At 38.6% G+C, this 25,247-nt stretch overlaps 1 protein-coding gene across 4 annotated transcripts in view; it reads left to right on the plus strand.

Moving 5' to 3' along the window:
* LOC124881945 (MAM domain-containing glycosylphosphatidylinositol anchor protein 2-like) overlaps nucleotides 1–25,247 on the plus strand; it is a 309,655-nt gene that overhangs the window by 235,462 nt on the left and 48,946 nt on the right. For all 4 annotated transcript variants that reach the window (XM_047387943.1, XM_047387942.1, XM_047387944.1 and 1 more), the window contains 2 exons: nucleotides 13,130–13,278; nucleotides 22,977–23,154. In XM_047387943.1, the coding sequence (XP_047243899.1) occupies nucleotides 13,130–13,278; nucleotides 22,977–23,154 (327 nt within the window). The remainder of the gene's footprint in view (nucleotides 1–13,129; nucleotides 13,279–22,976; nucleotides 23,155–25,247) is intronic.

The following is a 25,247-nucleotide window of genomic DNA, read 5'->3' on the forward strand; positions in this document are numbered from 1 at the left end:
ATCAGTACAGTTTATTTTGCCAGTGCCTTTTTGTTTTCCTATCTGAGTGATTTTATCAAGATGATGAATGAATGTTATTTTCTTTTGCATCGCTGTTTCTTCCCTTCGTTTTTATTTTAAATACCTCTATCCATGTAAAGGCCAAGTGATCTGCAACAGGCTGCCCAAAGCATCATTAAGCTGATTTATTGTCTAAAATGCAGAACAAAATCCACTGTTTGTGCAGCTTTGACTTGTTGGGTTATTAGGAGAATTGATTAAACCATTTAGAGGCTGCAGGAAATATTAAATCTTGTAATTTTCAATAATTATGTATGGAGTGTTTGGTTGTTTCAGCTGTATTCAAAGAATTGATGGAATTCAGTGTTATCAACTTCTTGGTTTTTCAAAATCAAAACGTGAATGACACATTTGAACACCTGCAGTTAGTACAGACATTTTTCAGTTGCTTTTATGGGCAGAAAACCTCTACAGGTCCTTCTCAAAAAATTAGCATATTGTGATAAAGTTAATTATTTTCCATAATGTCATGATGAAAATTTAACATTCATATATTTTAGATTCATTGCACAATAACTGAAATATTTCAGGTCTTTTATTGTCTTAATACAGATGATTTTGGCATACAGCTCATGAAAACCCAAAATTCCTATCTCACAAAATTAGCATATTTTTAAAAGGGTCTCTAAACGAGCTATGAACCTAATCATCTGAATCAACGAGTTAACTCTAAACACCTGCAAAAGATTCCTGAGGCCTTTAAAACTCCCAGCCTGGTTTATCACTCAAAACCCCAATCATGGGTAAGACTGCCGACCTGACTGCTGTCCAGAAGGCCACTATTGACACCCTCAAGCAAGAGTGTAAGACACAGAAAGAAATTTCTGAATGAATAGGCTGTTCCCAGAGTGCTGTATCAAGGCACCTCAGTGGGAAGTCTGTGGGAAGGAAAAAGTGTGGCAGAAAACGCTGCACAACGAGAAGAGGTGACCGGACCCTGAGGAAGATTGTGGAGAAGGGCCGATTCCAGACCTTGGGGGACCTGCGGAAGCAGTGGACTGAGTCTGGAGTAGAAACATCCAGAGCCACCGTGCACAGGCGTGTGCAGGAAATGGGCTACAGGTGCCGCATTCCCCAGACCTGGGCTACAGAGAAGCAGCACTGGACTGTTGCTCAGTGGTCCAAAGTACTTTTTTCGGACGAAAGCAAATTCTGCATGTCATTCGGAAATCAATGTGCCAGAGTCTGGAGGAAGACTGGGGAGAAGGAAATGCCAAAATGCCAGAAGTCCAGTGTCAAGTACCCACAGTCAGTGATGGTCTGGGGTGCCGTGTCAGCTGCTGGTGTTGGTCCACTGTGTTTTATCAAGGGCAGGGTCAATGCAGCTAGCTATCAGGAGATTTTGGAGCACTTCATGCTTCCATCTGCTGAAAAGCTTTATGGAGATGAAGATTTCGTTTTTCAGCACGACCTGGCACCTGCTCACAGTGCCAAAACCACTGGTAAATGGTTTACTGACCATGGTATCACTGTGCTCAATTGGCCTGCCAACTCTCCTGACCTGAACCCCATAGAGAATCTGTGGGCTATTGTGAAGAGAACGTTGAGAGACTCAAGACCCAACACTCTGGATGAGCTAAAGGCCGCTATCGAAGCATCCTGGGCCTCCATAAGACCTCAGCAGTGCCACAGGCTGATTGCCTCCATGCCACGCCGCATTGAAGCAGTCATTTCTGCAAAAGGATTCCCGACCTTTTGAAGTATTGAGTGCATAACTGTACATGATTATTTGAAGGTTGACGTTTTTTGTATTAAAAACACTTTTCTTTTATTGGTCGGATGAAATATGCTAATTTTGTGAGATAGGAATTTTGGGTTTTCATGAGCTGTATGCCAAAATCATCCAGATTAAGACAATAAAAGACCTGAAATATTTCAGTTAGTGTGCAATGAATCTAAAATATATGAATGTTAAATTTTCATCATGACATTATGGAAAATAATGAACTTTATCACAATATGCTAATATTTTGAGAAGGACCTGTATATATTTTATATTACACAAGTATATATTTACATGCATTGCTCTTTTGAGGTGTTAAGTCATAACTTTCAGTCTACACACAAAGTAAGTAAGAGAACATATGGTGCAACAGTGAAATTAACAACTGAACATCCCTCCAAAATGGATCAAATGGAACATATTGGACAAGGTGGAGGGAATCACGAACTGTTCCAAATACCAGTTGAAAAGATGAAGGTAAAGAACTTAATCTTTCAGTATGACAATCACTCAAGAATGCATCCAAATCAGTAAAAAAATAGCTTCACTGAAAATGAATTAAAGTTTTGGATGGAGCCGGCCAGAGGTAAAAAATAAATAAGATTGAAAGTCATCGGGGTAATCTGGAGAGGGCTTTAAAGACAAAATCAGCCCACCTTTTTTTGATGTTTGTTTTTTTTTGCATAGAAAGTTATATTGCCAAGTTTATAAATGCCGTGGTTATAGACCTCTACACAAGACATAGTGCTGTAATAAAATCAACAACTGATACAACATCGTTTTAGTTTAAGGGGGTGCACTTTTATTCAAACACTTTATTTTAGTATTTCTTCTTCGTTTTTACATCGGAGAAATTTTTAACTGATATATTAAAACATTTTATGTGTGCTGTATATCTAACAGTGAGGACCATTACAAAACCTTCAACTTGTACACCATTGCTTACTGATGGCAAACAATGAGTTGGATCTGTACTGCTGGGCAGTGCTACATTTTTCATACTGTTAAACATTTTCACAGTTTTGCAATCACAAACTTTCAATCACAATCACAAAGCTTTTACAGTGAATCTATGTGACAGACCAAGAGAAAGTTGTGCATAGAAGCAAAAGAAAAATAAAACATGGTTTAGTTTTTGTTAAATGGTAAATGGACTGAATTTATATAGCGCCTTTCCAGTCATACAGACGGCTCAAAGCGCTTTACACTAGACCCACATTCACCAAATTGCACTCACTAACGTTCACACATTCATACACCGATACGCAGATCGGTAGGCAACTTGTGGTTAAGTGCCTTGCCCAGGGCACATCGACATACAGCAGTTGTTATAAATTAAGATCTGAGAGTGGGACAGGCAACAACTAAAAGCATTTACCCATACAACTATACCCCACAATAAACCAAAAATAAATAAATTTAGACTTTATTGATCTCACAATGGAGAAATTAGCATATGCTCTCTAAGCAGTTGGCTGATCTAGTTAAACCTGATCTAATTAAGTTTGAGCTTTTTTTGTATAAAGGAATAGGCAAACAAATTTCTGATGTGCAAAGAAGGTAGAAACAGACTCTAAAAAGACTTGGAGCTGTACAGGTCCTTCTCAAAATATTAGCATATTGTGATAAAGTTCATTATTTTCCATAATGTCATGATGAAAATTTAACATTCATATATTTTAGATTCATTGCACACTAACTGAAATATTTCAGGTCTTTTATTGTCTTAATACGGATGATTTTGGCATACAGCTCATGAAAACCCAAAATTCCTATCTCACAAAATTAGCATATCATTAAAAGGGTCTCTAAACGAGCTATGAACCTAATCATCTGAATCAACGAGTTAACTCTAAACACCTGCAAAAGATTCCTGAGGCCTTTAAAACTCCCAGACTGGTTCATCACTCAAAACCCCAATCATGAGTAAGACTGCCGACCTGACTGCTGTCCAGAAGGCCACTATTGACACCCTCAAGCAAGAGGGTAAGACACAGAAAGACATTTCTGAACGAATAAGCTGTTCCCAGAGTGCTGTATCAAGGCACCTCAGTGGGAAGTCTGTGGGAAGGAAAACGTGTGGCAGAAAACGCTGCACAACGAGAAGAGGTGACCGGACCCTGAGGAAGATTGTGGAGAAGGGCCGATTCCAGACCTTGGGGGACCTGCGGAAGCAGTGGACTGAGTCTGGAGTAGAAACATCCAGAACCACCGTGCACAGGCGTGTGCAGGAAATGGGCTACAGGTGCCGCATTCCCCAGACCTGGGCTACAGAGAAGCAGCACTGGACTGTTGCTCAGTGGTCCAAAGTACTTTTTTCGGATGAAAGCAAATTCTGCATGTCATTCGGAAATCAAGGTGCCAGAGTCTGGAGGAAGACTGGGGAGAAGGAAATGCCAAAATGCCAGAAGTCCAGTGTCAAGTACCCACAGTCAGTGATGGTCTGGGGTGCCGTGTCAGCTGCTGGTGTTGGTCCACTGTGTTTTATCAAGGGCAGGGTCAATGCAGCTAGCTATCAGGAGATTTTGGAGCACTTCATGCTTCCATCTGCTGAAAAGCTTTATGGAGATGAAGATTTCATTTTTCAGCAGGACCTGGCACCTGCTCACAGTGCCAAAACCACTGGTAAATAGTTTACTGACCATGGTGTCACTGTGCTCAATTGGCCTGCCAACTCTCCTGACCTGAACCCCATAGAGAATCTGTGGGATATTGTGAAGAGAACGTTGAGAGACTCAAGACCCAACACTCTGGATGAGCTAAAGGCCGCTATCGAAGCATCCTGGGCCTCCATAAGACCTCAGCAGTGCCACAGGCTGATTGCCTCCATGCCACGCCGCATTGAAGCAGTCATTTCTGCAAAAGGATTCCAGACCAAGTATTGAGTGCATAACTGTACATGATTATTTGAAGGTTGACGTTTTTTGTATTAAAAACACTTTTCTTTTATTGGTCGGATGAAATATGCTAATTTTGTGAGATAGGAATTTTGGGTTTTCATGAGCTGTATGCCAAAATCATCTGTATTAAGACAATAAAAGACCTGAAATATTTCAGTTAGTGTGCAATGAATCTAAAATATATGAATGTTAAATTTTCATCATGACATTATGGAAAATAATGAACTTTATCACAATATGCTAATATTTTGAGAAGGACCTGTATATGCAGTGAAAGGTGGCTGTCCAAAATATTGAGTCAGATTTCTTTTTTGTTAAAAATGTTCAAAACCATGTCTTGTTTTCCTTCCACTTTGTATTTATGCAGTACTTTGTGTTGATCTTTCATATAAAATCTCAAAAAGATTTATTGTAGGAAGATGTAGTTGTAATGTGACAAAATGTAGTATGATTTTTTGCAAGAGACTGCATTCATAGGAAATACTTGACTCTTTTACTCTGTGAAATGAGGAAGAAGATAGTACCTTCAGCTCATTTTGTCTGTGTTGGCAAAATGTCTTTTAGATTTTGGTTTGAGATGCACTAAGTTAGGAGGTGTCCAGGGATGTTGATGAACTAAATATCCATTTTTATCTTCTCCCTTCATGTCATTTCACAACAAAAAACTAATTGGCTTTGTAATGGTATAATTAGGAAAGCCCTAGGAGTATGGCATCACATTCCTGCCAAAAATCAGAGGAGCGTATTAACCAATCACAACAGCACATCTTTTAATCGAGAGAGCGCATAGCTCTGATTGCGGACGTGGACCCTTATTTGAGAGCCTTTGAATGCAGCACGGCGAACAGTAAAACACGCCCTTGCACCCATCTGTTCGCTCTCGCAGAAAAATTACGCTCTCTCGCTCTGTTTAGTGGGCGTAATTGTCAGTTGGGGGCAGAAAATCTTCTGATTGATCTAATTTGCCGGATTTTCACCTCATATCCGGTCGCAGCCAGCACAGGACCTTGCCTTATAGGAGAAGAAGAAGAGCAGGGAACGTGACGTGGATTCAAAGCGTTGAAGAAAACGAGGAATAAATAAGAAGGTAAGGAAAGGAAAAGTTGGTTGTTGATTGCAACACTTTTTTACCAGTGACATTTATACAAAAAGAAATCAAGATTCTTACAGAATCACTTCCTCTGACATCTCACAAAATGAACTCTTAAATATTGTCCTCAACTGTATCAAACAACAATGTCAATAAAACGATTATAATCACCATCCAGAGTTTAGAGAAAACCTCCTCTCAGACACACTGTTAGTGTTGAGATTTTGACATCTACAATTATAAATTGTCTCAGGCTAATTAATTTAACATATCCACAGCTAACCGATTGCTTATAAAGTAATCAATAATTATTCAAGAATCTTTACTGTCATTATGAGACCATAATAAAATTTTGTTGAGACATCAGGCTCAGAGGACATCCTTGAAAAATATAAATAAAATAAACGTCACCGGTAAAAAAAAAAAGTGTTGCAATCAAAAACCAGCTTTTCATTTCCTTACCTTCTTATTTATTTCTCGTTTTCTTCAACGCTTTGAATCCACGTCGCATTCCCTGCTCTTCTTCTCCTATAAGGCAATGTATTTTTTTCAACTTTATTGAAGTATATAATGCAAAACAGTATAGGTGTACATTATACATACTAACAGCCGCCTGAGGGTTACAGATAGAGACAATGTTTATAGTCGCATATTATACAAATATATTGAAAATGGTACATAAGGTGCAAGTTTTAATCGCTTTAACATTGGAGGAATTTCTGATAGTTTCAATATATTGTTTGAACTCATTTTCAAAAATTAAAACAAGTGGTTTTTGGTTGGTTTAACCACATTTATGAATATGCCATTTAGCTACGTATATAATAAGGTTGATAATATAGAACTGGGGTTTTTTTGACTATTAAGTCAGTGAATCCAAACAATACACGTTCAAAGCAAAAAGAAAGATTCGGCTCAATATGTGTAGAAATCAAAATACAATTATTTTTCCAAAATTGAGTAGAGATGGGGCAAGACCAGAATAAATGATATACGTCTTCTGGGTTTTCTTCACAGAATGAGCAAACAATATCTATATATTTTTTAAAGCGTTGTAAAATAAAGTTTGGATGGGTAAATTCTGTGAATAATTTTGAACAAAACCTCTTTCACTTTGTTACTTTTCATAAATCTGGATGGCAAAGTCCTTTTCCAGTTAAGATCATTTATTGAAGCGTTCCAGTAAGAAATCACATAAGGAATTGATGCAACATCTTTCTGAAATAAGGAACGTATATGATGGTTGCAATTACAGAACGAGGAAAAACAAATTTGACCAATTTCGAGTTTAGTTGGATCAAAAGGCAATAGAGTGAGATTCTGTCCTACAGAACTTTTAAGTAAAATGACTACTCCAGTAGGGATTGCATTTATTATAATATTGAATTCTGTAAACGGTATAATGATAACGTATTTCATGACAAAATCTTGATATGTCATTAATGAACCATTAGAGTTGAGCAACTGATGAACTAAAAGTATATTGTGAGTAAACCAATTAGGGTAGAATAAGGATTTGTTTTTATATAAGATGTCTTTATTGTTCCATAAATAGTATCTATGGGGGGAGAAATTATGCTTCTAGATCAGTGACCAAGAAAGAAGCATCTGCATATGGTAACCAGATAATTTTGTGGGGATTGTTTCAACATTATAGTTGCAAAATAAAAGGAAGTTCGTTCGTTCGTCGTCTTCCGCTTATCCAGGACCGGGTCGCGGGGGCAGCAGACTCAGCAGAGACGCCCAGACGTCCCTCTCTCCAGACACCTCCTCCAGCTCCTCCAGGGGGAGCCCAAGGCGTTCCCAGGCCAGCCGAGAGACATAGTCCCTCCAGCGTGTCCTGGGCCGTCCCCTGAGCCTCCTCCCGGTGGGACGTGCCTGGAACACCTCCCGAGGAAGGCGTCCAGGAGGCATCCGGTATAGATGCCCGAGCCACCTCAACTGGCTCCTCTCGATGTGGAGGAGCAGCGGCTCTACTCCGAGCTCCTCCCGGATGGCCGAGCTCCTCACCCTATCTCTAAGGGAGTGCCCGGCCACCCTACGGAGGAAGCTCATTTCAGCCGCTTGTATCCGTGATCTCGTTCTTTCGGTCATGACCCAAAGTTCATGGCCATAGGTGAGGGTAGGAACGTAGACCGACCAGTAAATTGAGAGCTTTGCTTTTCGGCTCAGCTCTCTCTTCACCACAATGGACCGGCACAGCGCCCCCCATTACTGTGGCAGCTGCACCGATCCGTCTGTCGATCTCCCGCTCCATTCTTCCCTCACTCGTGAACAAGACCCCGAGATACTTAAACTCCTCAACTTGAGGCAGGAACTCCCCTCCAACCTGAAGAGGACAAGCCACCCTTTTCCGGTCGAGTACCATGGCCTCTGACTTGGAGGAGCTGATCCTCATCCCAGCCGCTTCACACTCGGCTGCGAACCGCCACAGCGCATGCTGTAGGTCTTGGCTAGAGGGGGCCAGCAGGACCACGTCATCCACAAAAAGAAGAGACGAAATCCACTGGTCCCCAAACCAGACCCCCTCCGGCCCTTGGCTGCGTCTAGAAATCCTGTCCATAAAAGTTATGAACAGGACCGGCGACAAAGGGCAGCCCTGCCGGAGTCCAACATGCACTGGGAACAGGTCCGACTTAGTGCCGGCAATGCGGACCAAACTCCTGCTCCGCTCGTACAGGGACCGGATGGCCCCTAATAAAGGGCCCCCGATTCCATACTCCTGGAGCACCCCCCACAGGGCATCACGAGGGACACAGTCGAATGCCTTCTCCAGGTCTACAAAACACATGTGAACCGGTTGGGCAAACTCCCATGAACCCTCGAGCACCCTGTAGAGGGTATAGAGCTGGTCCAGTGTTCCACGGCTGGGACGAAAACCACACTGTTCCTCCTGAAGCCAAGGTTCGACTATCGGTCGGACTCTCCTCTCCAATACCCTGGCGTAGGCCTTACCAGGGAGGCTGAGGAGTGTGATCCCCCTGTAGTTGGAACACACCCTCCGGTCCCCCTTCTTATAAAGGGGGACCACCACCCCAGTCTGCCAGTCCAGAGGCACTGTCCCCGACCGCCACGCAATGTTGAAGAGGCGTGTCAACCATGACAGCCCTACAACATCCAGACACTTGAGGTACTCAGGGCGGATCTCATCCACCCCCGAAGCCTTGCCACCACGGAGCTTTTTAACCACCTCGGTGACTTCAGCCTGGGTGATGAAAGAGTCCAACCCTGAGTCCCCAGCCTCTGTTTCCACCACGGAATGCGTGATGGCAGGATTGAGGAGATCCTCGAAGTACTCCTTCCACCGCCCGATAATGTCCTCAGTCGAGGTCAGCAGTCTCCCGCCCCCACTATAAACAGTGTTGGCAAAGCACTGCTTCCCCCTCCTGAGGCACCGGACGGTTTGCCAGAATCGCTTCGAGGCCAACCGGTAGTCCTTCTCCATGGCCTCACTGAACTCTTCCCAGGCCCGAGTTTTTGCCTCTGCCACAGCCCGGGCCGCAGCACGCTTGGCCTCACGGTACCCGTCAGCCGCCTCAGGAGTCCCACAAGCCAACCACAGCCGATAGGACTCCTTCTTCAGCTTAACAGCATCCCATACTGCCGGTGTCCACCACCGGGTTCTGGGATTGCCGCCACGACAGGCACCGCAGACCTTACGGCCGCAGCTATGGGCAGCAGCATCGACAATAGATGCAGAGAACATGGTCCACTCGGACTCTATGTCTCCAACATCCCCCGGGATCTGGTCGAAGCTCTCCCGGAGGTGGGAGTTGAATACATCCCTGACCGAGGGCTCCGCCAGGCGTTCCCAGCAGACCCTCACTATGCGCTTGGGCCTGCCAAGTCTGTCTGGCTTTCTCCTCCTCCAGCAGATCCAACTCACCACCAGGTGATGATCAGGGTACTCTGCACTACCACTCGGCCCGTAGGCTGAAATGATAGTCAGAGACCTCTCCCCAACCCGAAGGCGCAGGGATACAACCCTCTCATCCACTGGGGTAAACCCCAACACGAGACGGCTGAGCTGGGGGGCAACAAGCAAACCCACACCAGCCCGCCGCCTCTCCCCGTGGGCCACTCCAGAGTAGAAGAGAGTCCAACCCCTCTCAAGGAGATGGGTTCCAGAGCCCACACTGTGCGTGGAGGCGAGCCCGACTATTTCTAGTCGATTTCTCTCGACCTCCCGCACAAGCTCAGGCTCCTTCCCCCCCAGCGAGGTGACATTCCACGTCCCTAGAGCCAGCCTAAGCATCCGGGGATCGGGCCGTTGAGGTCTCCACCTTCGTCCGCCACCCAATCCTCTTTGCACCGGTCCCTCACGGTTCCCCCTGCAGGTGGTGGGCCCACTGGGGGAAAAGGAAGTTAAGTCCTCCTAATTTAGAGAAAATAAGGTTTGGTATTAAATTCAAAATTAAATATGGGTTCCTGATGAATTATTTTTTAAGGCAATGTCCTGTGCCGGCTTCGACCGGATATGAGGTGAAAATCCGGCCAATCGGATCAATCAGAAGAGTTTCTGCCCCCAACTGACAAATACGCCCACTAAACAGAGCAAGAGAGCGTAATTTTTCTGCGAGAGCGAACAGATGGGTGCAGGGGGCGTGTTTTACTGCTCGCCGTGCTGCATTCAAAGGCTCTCGAATAAAGGTGCCCGTCCGCGATCAGAGCTATGCGCTCTCTCGATTAAAGGATGCGTTGTTGTGATTGTTATATACGCTCCTCTGATTTTTGGCAGGAATGTGATGCCACATAGGAGGCCTTTTTAAACTCTCTGGAGCATAGACAAAAGTCAGTTTAGAACCTGGACAGATTTCCAGTTCATCACAGGCTCAACACACTCACTCCACACTAAATTGTACTGTTAACATAACTTAATATCTACAATATATTGATTTCTGTTATCCACATAAACTAGTTTATGAATCTCCACATGACTACATGAAATCCCTGTGTGGGCTATGTTCTCTAACAGTGGCAGCTCAGCTGCTTCATGGCCATTAAACTAATCTGCGCTGGGTATTGTCATCCTACGATAAACAAGCACAAATGACAAGGATGAACACATTTCCATGGAATGGACATTTTACCATGAAATGTCACCTTTGAGCTTGTTGCAGTATTTTGATTAGAATATAGTACACAAGTCCATACCTTCTTTTTTTTTCAGAAATGAGCTCCAAGTCTGAAAAAAAAATTGAGGAATATTTATTATTATTTCAGTTTGAGCCACCATCATGTTAAAAATACAGTAAATATTCATAGAATCTAACAAAGTAAGCAATGTTAATCAAACAAACGGGGTATGAAACATTGTTTTCCTGGAAGGGAGCCGAACGCGTAGAGAAATGTATCTTACAGATTGGACTCATTACATTTGTGATACATGCTTTAATTCTGTATTATAAGAACATACAGTGTCATGTAGCATAAATAAAAGGATTGAAAAGGAAGACAGGCAGAACAAAGAACCCCAACTGCATCTTTACCTTGAAATATTAAGCTGCTGCTTCAGTATGACAACTATGCAGACGGGTGTATAGTGGGAGTAGATGTGGTGTGTACTTCTACTGTACACGTATATAAAAATAAAGTTTAACTGAACTGAGGGGTCATAATACCTTGAAGCCGGTGCCCAACAGTTTTTAGATTTGTCTCTGCATAAGCACACCTCAATCAAATAGTTAGATTGTTATATAGATTCTGTAAAATTCAACTGCATGCTGAATTTAGTCATTTGTTTCTGGTGTGTTGGACCAGAAACATATCTTAACATTGCAGTACACCAGGTCTGGTGGACTTGAGTTTGACTGGACCTGCTTTAACTGATTAACTGATGACCACTATGTTAAAATCTTACTTTTTGGTCCAAGATTTACCTTTTATAGTTGCAAGAGCATTAATGTATTATGTCGTAGATAGACACCACAGTGTCTCATAGCAGTTTTAACTGTTTTTAAGTTGTAAAGCACAAGTAATACCACCTCAGCAAATACCACGCTTTCCTAGTTGTAGTGACACATCCATCCACCCATGCACCCATATACTAATAATCCAAATGGTTAAAGGTCCCACAAATATTCTATTCTCTTTTGAAGAATATCTGTTTAGAGTAAATATTAGTGTGCTAAAACAACTCTTCACAGTAAATTACTTGTAAATAATTGACACAAAAACGTCTTCTAAATCTACTAGAAGCATTTCTTGCGCAACCAGTGATAGTTTGAAAACCTTTGACATAAAACAAGAAGAACCTTTTTTGATTACTTCACTTTGCTTTTCTAAAAGGATCTAAACTGCGCTAATGTTGTAGATATAAAAGAACAATTTTTACCCCACCTCATATTCACATTATTAATAGGTCAGTAAAAATGTTAACTATTGGCCTTGATCCATGTATTAAGTGTTTTTTGTTTTAAAGAGACATATTTAATCATAGTGAAATATGCCTTGCTTCTCAGTCTGTAAAATCTGTCATATTGTCTTTCTGTGGTTCCAGTGCGGCATTAGAAACTGTTTATTTAATTTATTTATTTTTGCTTTTAAGAAAATTGATTTCAAAGCACAAAAGAAGAGAATAATTGAAGCTTCTCAACAACAACAAAATGCTATATAGCTATATATATATGTAGCTTTATAAAGTGCTTACAGGCAACAGGGCTGTGATATTGGCTGCAACAGTTCTGGTTTGCTTTGTTTATCAGAACTTTAAAGATAAAGAGTACAAATAACATTGGTTTCCCAATTTAACACTCAATATTTCGTAGCTACAATAATTTATGAGCAAATTAAATCAAATTCAATTTTTGTCTGTGACTTGTCTTGCTTTATAAATTATCTATAAGCATTCTTATTCACTATAAGCATGTGACTTCTCAATTGACAGCTCTTTGTGCTTTCTTAATGGTAATTGAAATTTTCTAATGTCTCGAAATTTATTGTCTCATAAGCAGGTACACAAGTTCGATTTTTACCAAAGTTTTAGCAGGATGGTAGTGGTGCATGATCAAAACACCCAAGCTGACAAGACTAAACCAGGCTCTGATTCTTCAAAGATGGAATGCCCCTTGGCCTATCAGGAGCTAAATATATCTGAAGAAGGAAATAGCACTCTGCGAGCAGTTTCTGGGGAACTTTAAAGAGGCATTATTTTGGCTTAGGGGTCTTTTCTCTTCAGTATGTTATAAATGGCAGCAAAAGTAAACAGCCCAGAGCACACAAAAAAGAGAGAGACTGTTCCACAGAAAACACTGCTCCCCAAATAATGAAATGCTGAACAAATGTGATTTTAATGATCAACAAGTGTTTTAAATAAACATAATATTGAAATGTTTATTACATCGTCCTTGCTTTTAGGCAAAGCTTACCCTCCAGAGTTCTACTATGATACCTACAGCCCTCTGTGGCAGAACAGACCTCGAGTCTACGGCTTCAAGCTGCAGTGGACCCAGATGAACCCCGGTGCTGTGGACCGCATCGTTGCCTACAGACTCGGCATCAGACAGGTAAGAATGCAAAAGTTAAAAAAATACTTTCATTGTCTTATGGAAGTTTTCATACCACTTTAAACCTTTTTTCATTTCCCCAATTGCAACCATACATTTTTGTGATTTTATTTTTATTTAATGTTTTAGACAAGCACAAAGCAGTGCATAATTTGAAGGAAATATGTACATTTACCTTTGTGCATACCACGGTGAACCTCCACCATGGCCTTAAATCCTTTTTTAGTTTTCTCTAGGATTGTCCCATATTTAGCTTCATCCAATTTTTTTAAGTTCCTGACCAGTTCCTGTCCCTGCTAAAGCATCCCCAAAGCATTATGCTGTCACTAACGTCTCTCATGGTGAGGATGGGGTGTTCTTTGGAGTCTGAAGTGTCAGTTTTCTGCAACACAGTTTTTTGGATGATGGCCAAAAAGCTCTATTTTGGTTCCATCTGACCAAAACACCTTTTTCCACATGTTTCTTTTTTACCCTACATGGGTTGTGACCAACTGCAAACAGAACTTCTTATGGACTTGTACCAACAATGGATCTCCTTTTGACATTCCTCAATAAAGTCAGGTTTTTATGGAGTGCACAACTAATATTTTTTTTCAACATATTCTTACACCTTACCTGTGGATCTCTACAGCTTCTCCAGAGTTACCACAGGCCTCTTCTCTGACTGATGCTCTCCTTGTTTGCCCTGTCAGTTTAGGTAAAGGCTGTTATAGGTTTGCTGTTGGTCCTTATCTGAGGTATTGTTTTATATCCTAACCCTTATTTATACATCTTCACAACCTTACCTCTGACATGTCTGCTGTGTTCCTTGGTCTTTATGATGCTGTTTGTTCTCTAATGTTCTCCAACTAACCTCTGAGGCCTTAACTGAACAGCTGGATTTACACTGAGATTAAATACACACAGGAGGGCTCTGTTTACTTATTGGATGACTTCTGAAGGCAATTGGTTGCACTGGATTTTATAGAGGTATTGGACTATTGGGGGGCTGAGTAAAAATGCATGCCACACATTGTTAAACTATGCATAATTTTTCTTCCAGTTCACAATTATGTACTACCTTGTGTAAGTATGTTACATAAAATGATAATTAAGTAATTTAAGTTTTTTGTTGTAATATCACAAAATGCGTAAAGATGCTGTAATAATGCAGTAACTACACCATTGTACATAAAGTTAGAATAAAATGTCTTACGTCTCATGAAATGATTGTGACATAAGGATTTATTTGTGTACATCCTCTCCAAAATTCAATAATCAGTTTCCCTATCACAGTGGATATGAGCCTAAAATACAAAGAGGTGTGTGTTTGAAAACAAAATTGCACCAACTTTATGGGCAAGAGTGTCTAACATCAACTGCATTGCCCAGCCTCTTTTCAGACCTTTCACTTGAGAGGTTTATTTTCTGAACTAAAGACACAAAAACTATTCATGTTGCCAAATTATTACTATTATTACTAATTATTACTATTCATGTAATTTCCCTTTGGGATTAATAAAGTATTTTTGAATTGAATTGAATTGAAATTCAACATGAAATAGAAATGTTTGAGTTTTTGCTTATTGTGACCTAACAGAGCTACACATTTATATTTTCTTTTCTATCCATTGTCTGTCTCATTATGCTTGGTGGAGGCTGTTAACATGTTCGGAGCAGTATAGTGCAGTTTTTTGAACTGCTTCTGTGTGTGGAAGTGGGGCCCTGCAGTGAGAATTAGCACGCACTTCTCTTGTTTTCCCTGCTTCTCCTGCAAACTCCACAGATGACAGACAGGCAGCACTGATGGATGGGAAGGTTGCATTTTCTCTCTGGGCAATCAATTTTTACCTTCCTCTCTCAGTTCCTTTGTCTCTCTCCTTCTTTCCTCCAATGTCAAAATAGAGTACATTCATCCTAAATCTATATGTTTCGAATTACAACTGCAAACATAGCATTGCCCTCAGAATTACGGGTTAATGTTGACTTTGCATTTCAGAATTGCACATTTGGACAACGATTAAAGAAAAACCAAACATAAAAAGCAAGCCACAAATAAAAAATGCATGCAAGCTGCTATTCTGAATGTATATAATCCCTGCTCAGAATTAGGAATTACATCCTTGGTTATGTTTGTGATGAATAATGAAAAGAATGTTCACTGTACACCCTGAAGGAACTGAGGGATTCAAAACACTTTCTAAGGTTATGATTGGGTAGCACTATGCATGTGTATGCACTTTTGCCTGTTACCTTAGTTAGCATGCTTAGTAAAAACAATATTGCTGTTACTAGGCAATTTGTATGAAAACTTGCAAAACATGCACAATTGTTCTGCAGAATTTAAGCCAATTCTCTGCATGTTTTAAGTCTTCTTTAAGTCATCTGTGCAAAGTAAAACTCTGCTAACATGTAAATTTCCTCCTACCTGTTCAGAAAACATCAATTGTGTTCTCTGTTTAAGAATGTTTGGGTGAATTCATTGATTTATTGTTTTACTTTAATGACCTAAGTTCATAACTAGTTTCACTTTGTGTAAACCAGCCTGACCTCCAGAGTCTTAGATAGAAAACATTCTTTTCCCAAGATTATTATTCTTATTATTCCTTTTTTTATATGTTATACATTTGGAAAAGTTAAATCCAGAAAGCAGCAAAAGTTTTGTGGCAGTGTGCAAAAGAAAAAGAAAGGAATGAAACAGAAACATGTGGGAATAAAGGCTCCTTTTGAAGAAAAATGCAGAGATACCCCCAGACTGGTTATTACTGGTGCAGTAAAGAAAGCTCACATGCACACTACAACACTTAAATCTATTTATAGATCCAGCGGCAGCTCCCCTGCAATTCCCTGAGTATTATGATCAATTCCCCCCACTGCGTCTGAATTAATACCTGGTAGTGGTGAACCCTATGCCTTTATAACAGATTGCTTTGTGTTATTGCCCGCTCCCCTCGTCAGAAACAGTCTGACTGGAGGGGAAATGGGAATAAAGCTGTAGCTGAAAGGCATGCACCAGCCAGACACACAAAGCATAAATCACCACATCTTTGAAAGATGCAATAGAAAGTGTGACATCTGCCCCTTGTTTGGATATTGTAGCTACTGTGGCTTCAAAATCTTCTCCGTTTCTGGACCATGATTTTTTTTCAGTAAAATGTATTTTCTTTCGGCAAAATATACCAAATTTTACATCACATACACTGGCTTGTTACAAATAAAAGTTGTTACAAATCTATGTTACTCTATACATTCACTTGATTAGAAAGGTTATTCTGCAATTTGTTGGCATGTATCCCAAACTGTAAATACTTTTTGTGGTTAAGTTTTCCAGTTAATTTTTACCTTTTCCCAAATGTCGTGAAAAATACGTATAAGTCCATCATATTTGGACTGTTGTTATTAGGACTAATCCAAGATTCTCAGTTTTGACTTGTTTAGGAGATTGTATTATTAAAGACAAATAAAAAAGATGCAACTTAAGGCATCCTGTGGATTTTGAAAACACATTTTGATTGGAATTGAACTTACTCTCGTTGCCAGTGGGATATTGATGTTTCCCATATTAAAAAAATAATAATAGTCAGCTCATAAGAGACAATAAACCAGTACATATCAGTAGGTTCACAAGAATGAGATGGAATTTTAACAATATATTTTTTTAAAGTAAGATTCCCCATCCTTTTTATGTTTTTTCAGAGTAAAGGTCTCACAAATCACAAATTGTCTTTTAAACAAACTGGAGTCAGTTTAGAATAATTGATACCAGGTTTGACTTGTCTAAATTTTTGTTTACCACTTGTGTCTAAAATAATCTAGTTTAGGTTTGACTGTTAAAAGCATTTAGGATTTTAAACTACTAATACAAAGCTGCCCACTTCATTGTTGTTGGCTAGCTGCGATTTGTTTTCCACACTTTTGAAATGTTCTTGTGTTTTACTGCATATCTTTCTACCAAGTGCCCACAAATGCTGCGACACAAAGTGTTGTGGCTTCAGTGATAATTAAGCCAATCACAGTCATGTTTTTCGAGACAGACTTCCACTAAAAGAGAAATATAGCAAAAATTATACCTGTAATGATTACTCCACTTAGATGTTTAACAGTTGGAGAGTTGTTGTACTCATAAAAGTTTATTTTTATCTTTTTCAGAGCTTTTGTAAAAGTCACGTTGCAACAAATTATCTTTTTTTCTTCTTTCAAATCATCAACTTCCCACACACTGTCAAAGTGATTCTGATTAGTCTTTCATACTTATATAAAATGCTCTGCAGATTTGTCTGCACAATACAACAGTGAATATGCAACCATATTTTTCTTAGAGTTTTGTTGCACTCATACAAAGTTTGCCTCTGTGCTTTACAAAGGTTTTTCAAGAAATGTTTAATTATTTTTCTATATCTTGAAGACCTGAACTCAACACCCCCAGTCCCTTTTAACATTCATTTGAGTACTTCATTACAAGCTGGAAATGTTCATCATCTCATATTCTAACACTTTAACAACCCATAGTGTTATGCATTCATTTCCTACTGTAAAACTGATCAAAGTTGACGCCAACTGGTGAGTTTTCATGCATTTTAGGGAGCGCTTCAACCACAATAAATGAAACATGATCAATGCCATTCTTCACTCTTGTATGCCACAGTGTTGCCATGTTAAAGCAGCACTCTATCCTGCCACTGTTTTATCTTCTTGGATTGATCTGATATGTTGGGTTGAGCAATCAGATCAATGGAGGCCATATTAATTACATGCTGGTAATCCACAGCAGATTGGCTCCTGTCTAGCACGACACCATCCATTTGAAGTTGCCAAGAAGCCCACGAAAAAAACTGCTGCTGCAATCAGATGACCTAAATCAATATGCTTTTAATAAGAAAATGCAAAAGGAAAAAGCTTGACTGAGTGCAGTTGACTTAATCTAGCAGAACCAGGACAAAGGTGCAAAATCTAAAGTCAGTCCTTTTATGATTTTTAATGTCTAGAAAGTGAAAGATATTTCTTAGCTTTTGACAAGACCAGTTGTAGGGGCTTCCATCCACTTGGAGCTGAAAAACACACATGCTAACAAAACCAGTCCACAAGACACTCTTTACATAATATTACATATGTTTTATGCTGTTTAGCTCATAATGAGCAGATGCAATAAAGTGGAATGTGGAAAAACTACTATATGGCATTGTACAGAAAAACAGCTTATTCTCTATAATATCACCTTATAATCATGTTGTTATTAAAAAAGTTTAGATAAAATTGTTTTTCTGATACAGTACTATTACTGTTTACTATTACTAAATGTTTTATTGCAACAAATCTAAAAACAATAATAGATGTTAACATAGAGATTTCTGTAAAAGCAGAATCCAATACTTTAAATTTGTGTCTTGAATTTATGTTTTATCTTTATATTGTTATATTCATTTTTTGCATGTTTTTTAAATTTCATCCCTTGTGTTTTAACATTGTTGCATTTTACTGTCCAAATTCCATGAGTTTGCTGAAAGTGGGATGAAACACAAGTGAAGTAAAGATGCTTACAATTATGTTAGCTGTAGCACTCTTATAGAAAATACAACAGCTGAAACAGAATCTCTGCTATTTGTTTCTGGTTGTATCCAAACTTCTGTTAACCTTGCAGCACAGCTAGATTTTACAGGAAATTAGAAAAGAGGGAGTTTAATAGTCCCTGTGATATATCCCTCTCTTATTATCCATCCTGTCCCTTGAGACCACATGTGTCTGAACCCCTTTTTGGATAAAGGCCACACTGTGTGCTTGTATATGGTCACATAAAGTATTATAAATATATCTGTGCTTAGCAAACAAAAGATAATTGTTTCTTCAAGTCAAGGGCCAGGATGGCTGCAAACATGAAGAAAACACAAGATATGCTGAAGAAATTACAAAAAAGGGTCCAAATGTTAGAGGGCTGAGATTGTGGGTGAAAAATTGATTGCTTTTATAATGAAATGTGGAAAAAATGTGTTTAATGATCTCAAAGAATGAGGTTCTTACATTTTATTACACAGCATTTTATTCTAAACTGTATTTTAGAGACCATAAGGGTAAATGTAAAATAAAATAAAAATTAGGCTGAAATAATTAATTTTATTGAATTTCATCCAGAATACATTTTTGAAAATTATAGCACTTGTATTTAAATATTAAACTAAAACTAAAACAACAACAAAAACCAACATGATATGTTTGTAGCAAAATCTAAAAATTATAAGACATGATTTTTTACCATTTTGTTTCTTGAGGATCTTTTTTAAAACTGACATTTTTTGATCTGATCTAGAAACTTATCTTACCTTATATGTTCTAAATATTTTACTTATAGGTTTTATTTTAATCATGGCCTGAATGTTATTTCATTTTTTTTTTTTCATTGTTTGTTTTTTCTAGTTGCCAGGCCTTTTAAAGCTCAGGATATTTTGTATTATTATACGAATAAATAAAATTAAATAAAATAAAACCTTTTACTTTTGATTTACTATTAATTTACTCTAGTAGTTTTTCTGTGGGTGCTTTTGCACCCCCCATGGGTTTGGAGCTAATCAGGCAAAACAACCATTTTCAAATCTGTTATATCGAAGAATAAGCAATAGCAGAGTATGAAAACCATGTGAGTGCAATTTAATGTACCTTTGAAGGTTATAAGATAACCTCTGTTAGGAGTGATGTTAGTATTGATTGCCTCATTCCTTTTCTTTCATTTAAGAACAGAGAGATATAGTGCAAAGTTTTTCTCTTGCCAACATCCAAAAGCAGTTTTCTTTCTTTGAGTATTTCATTTCTAGCCTGGAAAATACAAAATCAAAATATTTCTAAATGCCTTTAGGAGATTTCACTGGAATAATTTGCCCTTTTGCCATGCAATAGAAGCACTTTACAAAAATGCAATAACATCATCTATTTAAAAAATATATTACTTTTTAACATTCCAGAGTATGAGACCTGCTCAACACAAATCTTGCAACAACAATCATTACCACTTTATTAGATACACCTGTTCAATTGCTTGTTAACATAGATGGAAACAATGATTTACAAATGATTTAGTCACTTGGCAGTAACTCAGTCTTTTCTATGTTTTTCCAAAACTGCTAATCTGCTGGGATTTTCAGACACAAACATGTCTTTGATTTACAGAGAATGGTCCATAAAAGTAAAAATGTCCAGTGATCACATTTGTCTGGGAGGAAATGTTTTGTTGGTGTTTAAAGGTATGGGACAGACTCATTCAAGATGATAGAGAGGCAACAGTTACTCAAAAGACCACTCATTATAAAAACATGTTACGCCTTGAAGGAGCAGCAGCGGTGCTACTCTTGTCAGCTAACAGCAAGAAACCAAGGGTACAGTTTTCACAAGGACACTTAAATTTGACCGTAGCAGGTGGGAAAAACATTGCCTGGTCCAATGAATCTGGACTTCAGCTCCAACAGTCAGTTGCTAGGATTAGCATTTGCCATAAACAATAAAAAAGCATGGATCTGCAGGTGGTGGTGTAATGCTGTGGAGGAATATTTTTTTGGGCCCCTGAGTAGCTGAGTGCCTCTAAATATTAACTGCAAATGCCAGAGCTTTTTTTTTTTGTGGTGTCCATTTACATTTTTGTCACTGATTTAATTAAATGACAAATATTCACAATTCAAAACATCTTGACGTATCAAAGCACGTAAACATGGGGAACACATAGTAACATTGTTTTCCTTCCACTAAAAAAATACCTTATTTTATTTGAGAGTTTGAGAAAACACCTGGACACACATACTGAGGCCAACAATGTATTATTAATAGCAATTAGCAGCCATGTATTTTGTACTTTAGAGGAAGGTAAACATTTACAGATAGGTAGGGACAAGTGTAATTAGCTGTGTCAGATGAATCACTCTATTTACCTGCTAAGCTAAATTTGAAAAAACTTGCACCCATAATTGCAGATCATAATTACTTCATTAATATTGTTTTCTCAAATATACACTATGACTTCAGTGCTCAGCTATCACACCATCGCACCAGGCTGGTGATTCACCTTTTCTTTTCCTGGTTCAGACAAGGGCATGAATAATCAGTGATTGTGATGCCGAAGCAGAAACTTATCTTGTTGCATGTCAGTCCCTTAAACTGATTCCTAAAGGTAAAATGTACCCAACTCATATTCTTTTCTCCACCAGTATACTCTTGTTTGATCTTTTTAAACTCTAGATGGGCCATATTGTATCTGTGCTGATGAAAAACACTATTCTGTGTGATAGCCGGGCTCAGTCAACTGGAGAAAGGCTTAGTACCCTACAGGGCCAGGTTTTAAATTCAAGGTCCATGTTGAAAAGGGTTTGCAGAACACTGTAGATGATGTCTGAATAATGCAAACATAACCGTATTCATCAACACTTGGATAACCCAGATAGGCTTTGTATTTTTGATTGCGCAACTGAATGTAAGAATATTTCTTCTGCTTGACTACTTTGTTAAAAACATCATCCAAATGGTTATATCAGCCAGTTAAATTTATTGCTTCATTAAAAAAAAATTTAAAGTTCTGTAGAAACTGTTAATTGATAACACATGGCTTTAAATAAAGTCTTAAATAAAGTCTTTAGTCCACTGTGTTGTTGTAAATAATTGAGTAACAAGCTGCTTTTTTGATTCATCTTCTATACTGACCTCGTCCTACTCTGGGAACAGTTTTAATCACCTAACAGTGGTTTCACTTACACCACTTCCGTTTCATTCAGTAAAGCAGCTGTAAAAAATACTAAACCGGTTTATATAACAGATAACCTTCAGCTTCTAATCTTTTCATTTTTTCCAGGCATGTTTTATACTCACTGTGAAATATAGAGCAAACCTTAATAAACCTGAGATATTTGAAACTGAAATAGAATCAAGTTTATGGTTTTGAAATTACTTCCTTTCTTTGAGATATTTTCCTCTTTTGGTCTTTTAATTTGGGCTGCTCAGTTATATGAACAAAAGCATAATCATTATTTTGGTCGATACTGAAATGTTAGTTGCTTATAACAATTACTCATTGAGTTTGAAACGCTATATTTATTGAACATAAAAAACATTTTATTTCTATTTTTATTTCTTAGATTCCATGTTTCACAAGTGAAAGTGTCTAGTCATATTTACTTTGCGCCATTTTAACTGCTCAATAGCAAGATATCCTATTTTGAATGAATCCCTTTTAAATTCAATGAGACACAGCAAAATGTGTCTCAGTGCAAGAGAACCTTCATGTTTTTGTACAGTTAAGTGATTAAAAATCTACCTGAGTCATTTAGAAATGTTTTTTTAGTAGAAGGTGAAAATAGTAGTGTGTTGGAAAAATCGTAGATATTTTACCTCACGTCCACATATTAACAAATTCCAAGGTATAGCAAGTGTTATTTTGCATTTAAAGCAACATTGAAGTCATAGGGCAAATAGAATGTGGCAAAAATGTTATGTTGCATTTATGTTTGCAACCGTTTTAAGCAAAAACAAAAATTAAAATAGAAACTCAATTATCTATGCAGCCTTGCTTCAAGTGAATCTGTATCTTTCCAGCAGAGATTTAGTTTTGGTCATTTGGGCTTTTTTCCCATTGGTTTTCTTAGAAAACATAATTTTAGTAGCTATTTGTTGTGCATAATGTCAGTGAATAGATTATCAAGTGGCTTTTATACTAAAATAATCAAATGTTCTTGCTGTTTTTTTCCCTTTAGGTGGGCTTGCAGCGCTGGTGGGAGCAGGAAATCCCTGTGGGAGATACTATCGGCAAAGGGGAGCTCATGACACATAACCTGACTGAGCTGATAAAACCTGAATCTTATGAGGTCCGTCTCACTCCCATCACTCGCTTTAGAGAGGGTGACTCCACCATTCGGATCATCACCTACAGTGGTAAGTGTCACAAACCCTGTCAGTTCTGGCTTTTTTAAGTGTTGTCACAAGAAGAGAATCAAAACAGATTAAAGAAGACAAAAAAGACTTATTGGTGTCTGTTTTTGTGTGTGACTTTGCGGTTTAAAACACAGCTCCATGGTGATATGATAACCTCCTCTCCAGTTTGTGCTTCTATACAAAGGACACATGTTCATTAATGCATGGATGAATATCACAAGTGCACTTTGGTATCAGCAGCCATTTCTGTGATCATGATAGAGATCAATTATGCATGGTATGTATGAGGATGGGCCAGTAAAAAGTGAACTCATTAAAGTAATTTGAATTGCATCTAACACGTTAAGTCTTGAGAGAACAGCCTGATTTCAGTGTGGTTTGTTCCTTTCAAGTTTGAGCCAAATGAATGCTGATCAACTGACTAATCTCTTCCTCTGACCTTTATTCCCTGAGTCAGCTTTTTATCCTTGGCTGGGGAAAAGGCTGACTTATTTTTTGCGTGCTTGAGAGCTCGTCGTAACATCCGAGCATCAGATGATTCAAACATGTCATTTAGTTCATGAGACCAAACAAAACTGGTCAGAGATGAGTCATGTTTCTCTGCATTCAGATTGCCCATGAACAACATTTTTTGTTTGTCGGTGATTTCATTTCCTTTTTTGCCAGAGGATCTGTTGTGTCTCGGGGAATGTTTTTCAAATAACACGTAGGCATTCTTATTTCAGTGGTGACCAAACAGAGCAACGATAATGTTTACAGGTGTCATCTTGTCTTAGGGTCTAAATCAAGGATTATAGTAATAAAATAAAACTTTGCTTTTCAAAGACATTATGTATACATCAAAGTGAAATTACAAAAAATATGGATGAAATACCCAGCAGAATGAGAATACTGCTTCTCCTGTTAAAAATGACCAGTGTAGAAAAAAAATTAACATTGAGAAACGTCTTGCACTTAATTCCAACAGGTTGAGCCAGTTAAGGATTTTAAGACCTGCAGAATGGAAGCAAACCAGGGTTGTGCCATGAATTTAATTTACAAAGTCCTCACAAATGAGGATATTCACCTGAAATTGCTCTGTGCTGCAAAACACATCTTTCATTGCTGACAGTTTACTACAGTAAATTAATTATGCAACTTAAATCACTCCTGATCATGCAGTGTGGCCTGGCCACATGAAGGACACTCTTCCAAAGACATGTCAGATCTGGGATCAGGTATGTCTTAACGTTGTGACAAAAATCAAACTTTATTATATTGTCAGAATTCATAGCATCAAACAATGCAGTTAAATTAATGTATTCTGTGACAGAACAACCACTGCCACATCTCAGATTACTGTATTGGAATAAGACAACAAAAGCACAGAGACATGGATGGGTAAGACGCATGCCCAATACAGTTATAGTCTGCAGAGCTCCATATAAATTTGAAAAACTCTTAGCGGATCTTTTCCTCCATATATCAGTTATAATGACGAAGAAAACAATTTTAGTTGCACTACAGCTGTCTTTCAGCAAGCAAGATTCAATTTTAAATGAATTTCAGTAGTAAATGGGCAACATAAGAGTCTGAGTCTGCATAAAAGCAGTGTAAAAGGATGCCTTTATGAGTACTTTTTTATCTTTCCAAAACAGTTTACACATAATAAGGCAAACCCACAGGGTAACACAACCTGCAAAGACAGAAGACAGCTGTGTCTTCTGCCTGACCAGAAAAGAGCAACGTTGATTTATATCTGTTAAAGCTATTTTGCCACTCTGCCTTGAAGTAAATAAATTATTGCACAGTGTCCAAAGTAAAGAAGTAAACATTAGATAATGCTAAAAATTACTCTTTGTAAATAACCAAGCCTACTGTGGCTACCCTGGCTACATGTCACTGCTCTCCCACAAGTGGCTCTGGATCCTTCTTGGAAGAGAGCTGAGTTCATAGTTCCATCAATTACATCCATTACTATTAATATGTCTTTTAAATGGATGAAGAAAAAACCTGAAAAAAAACTAGGAAATCCATATGGGCAGATTGGTTTTTACATCCTTTTGAATTACATTAATTACATCTGTTACATGATACAATGCCAAAAAGAGTAC

The sequence above is a fragment of the Girardinichthys multiradiatus genome, chromosome 15, assembly GCF_021462225.1.
Source record: "Girardinichthys multiradiatus isolate DD_20200921_A chromosome 15, DD_fGirMul_XY1, whole genome shotgun sequence".
Lineage (NCBI taxonomy): Eukaryota > Metazoa > Chordata > Actinopteri > Cyprinodontiformes > Goodeidae > Girardinichthys > Girardinichthys multiradiatus.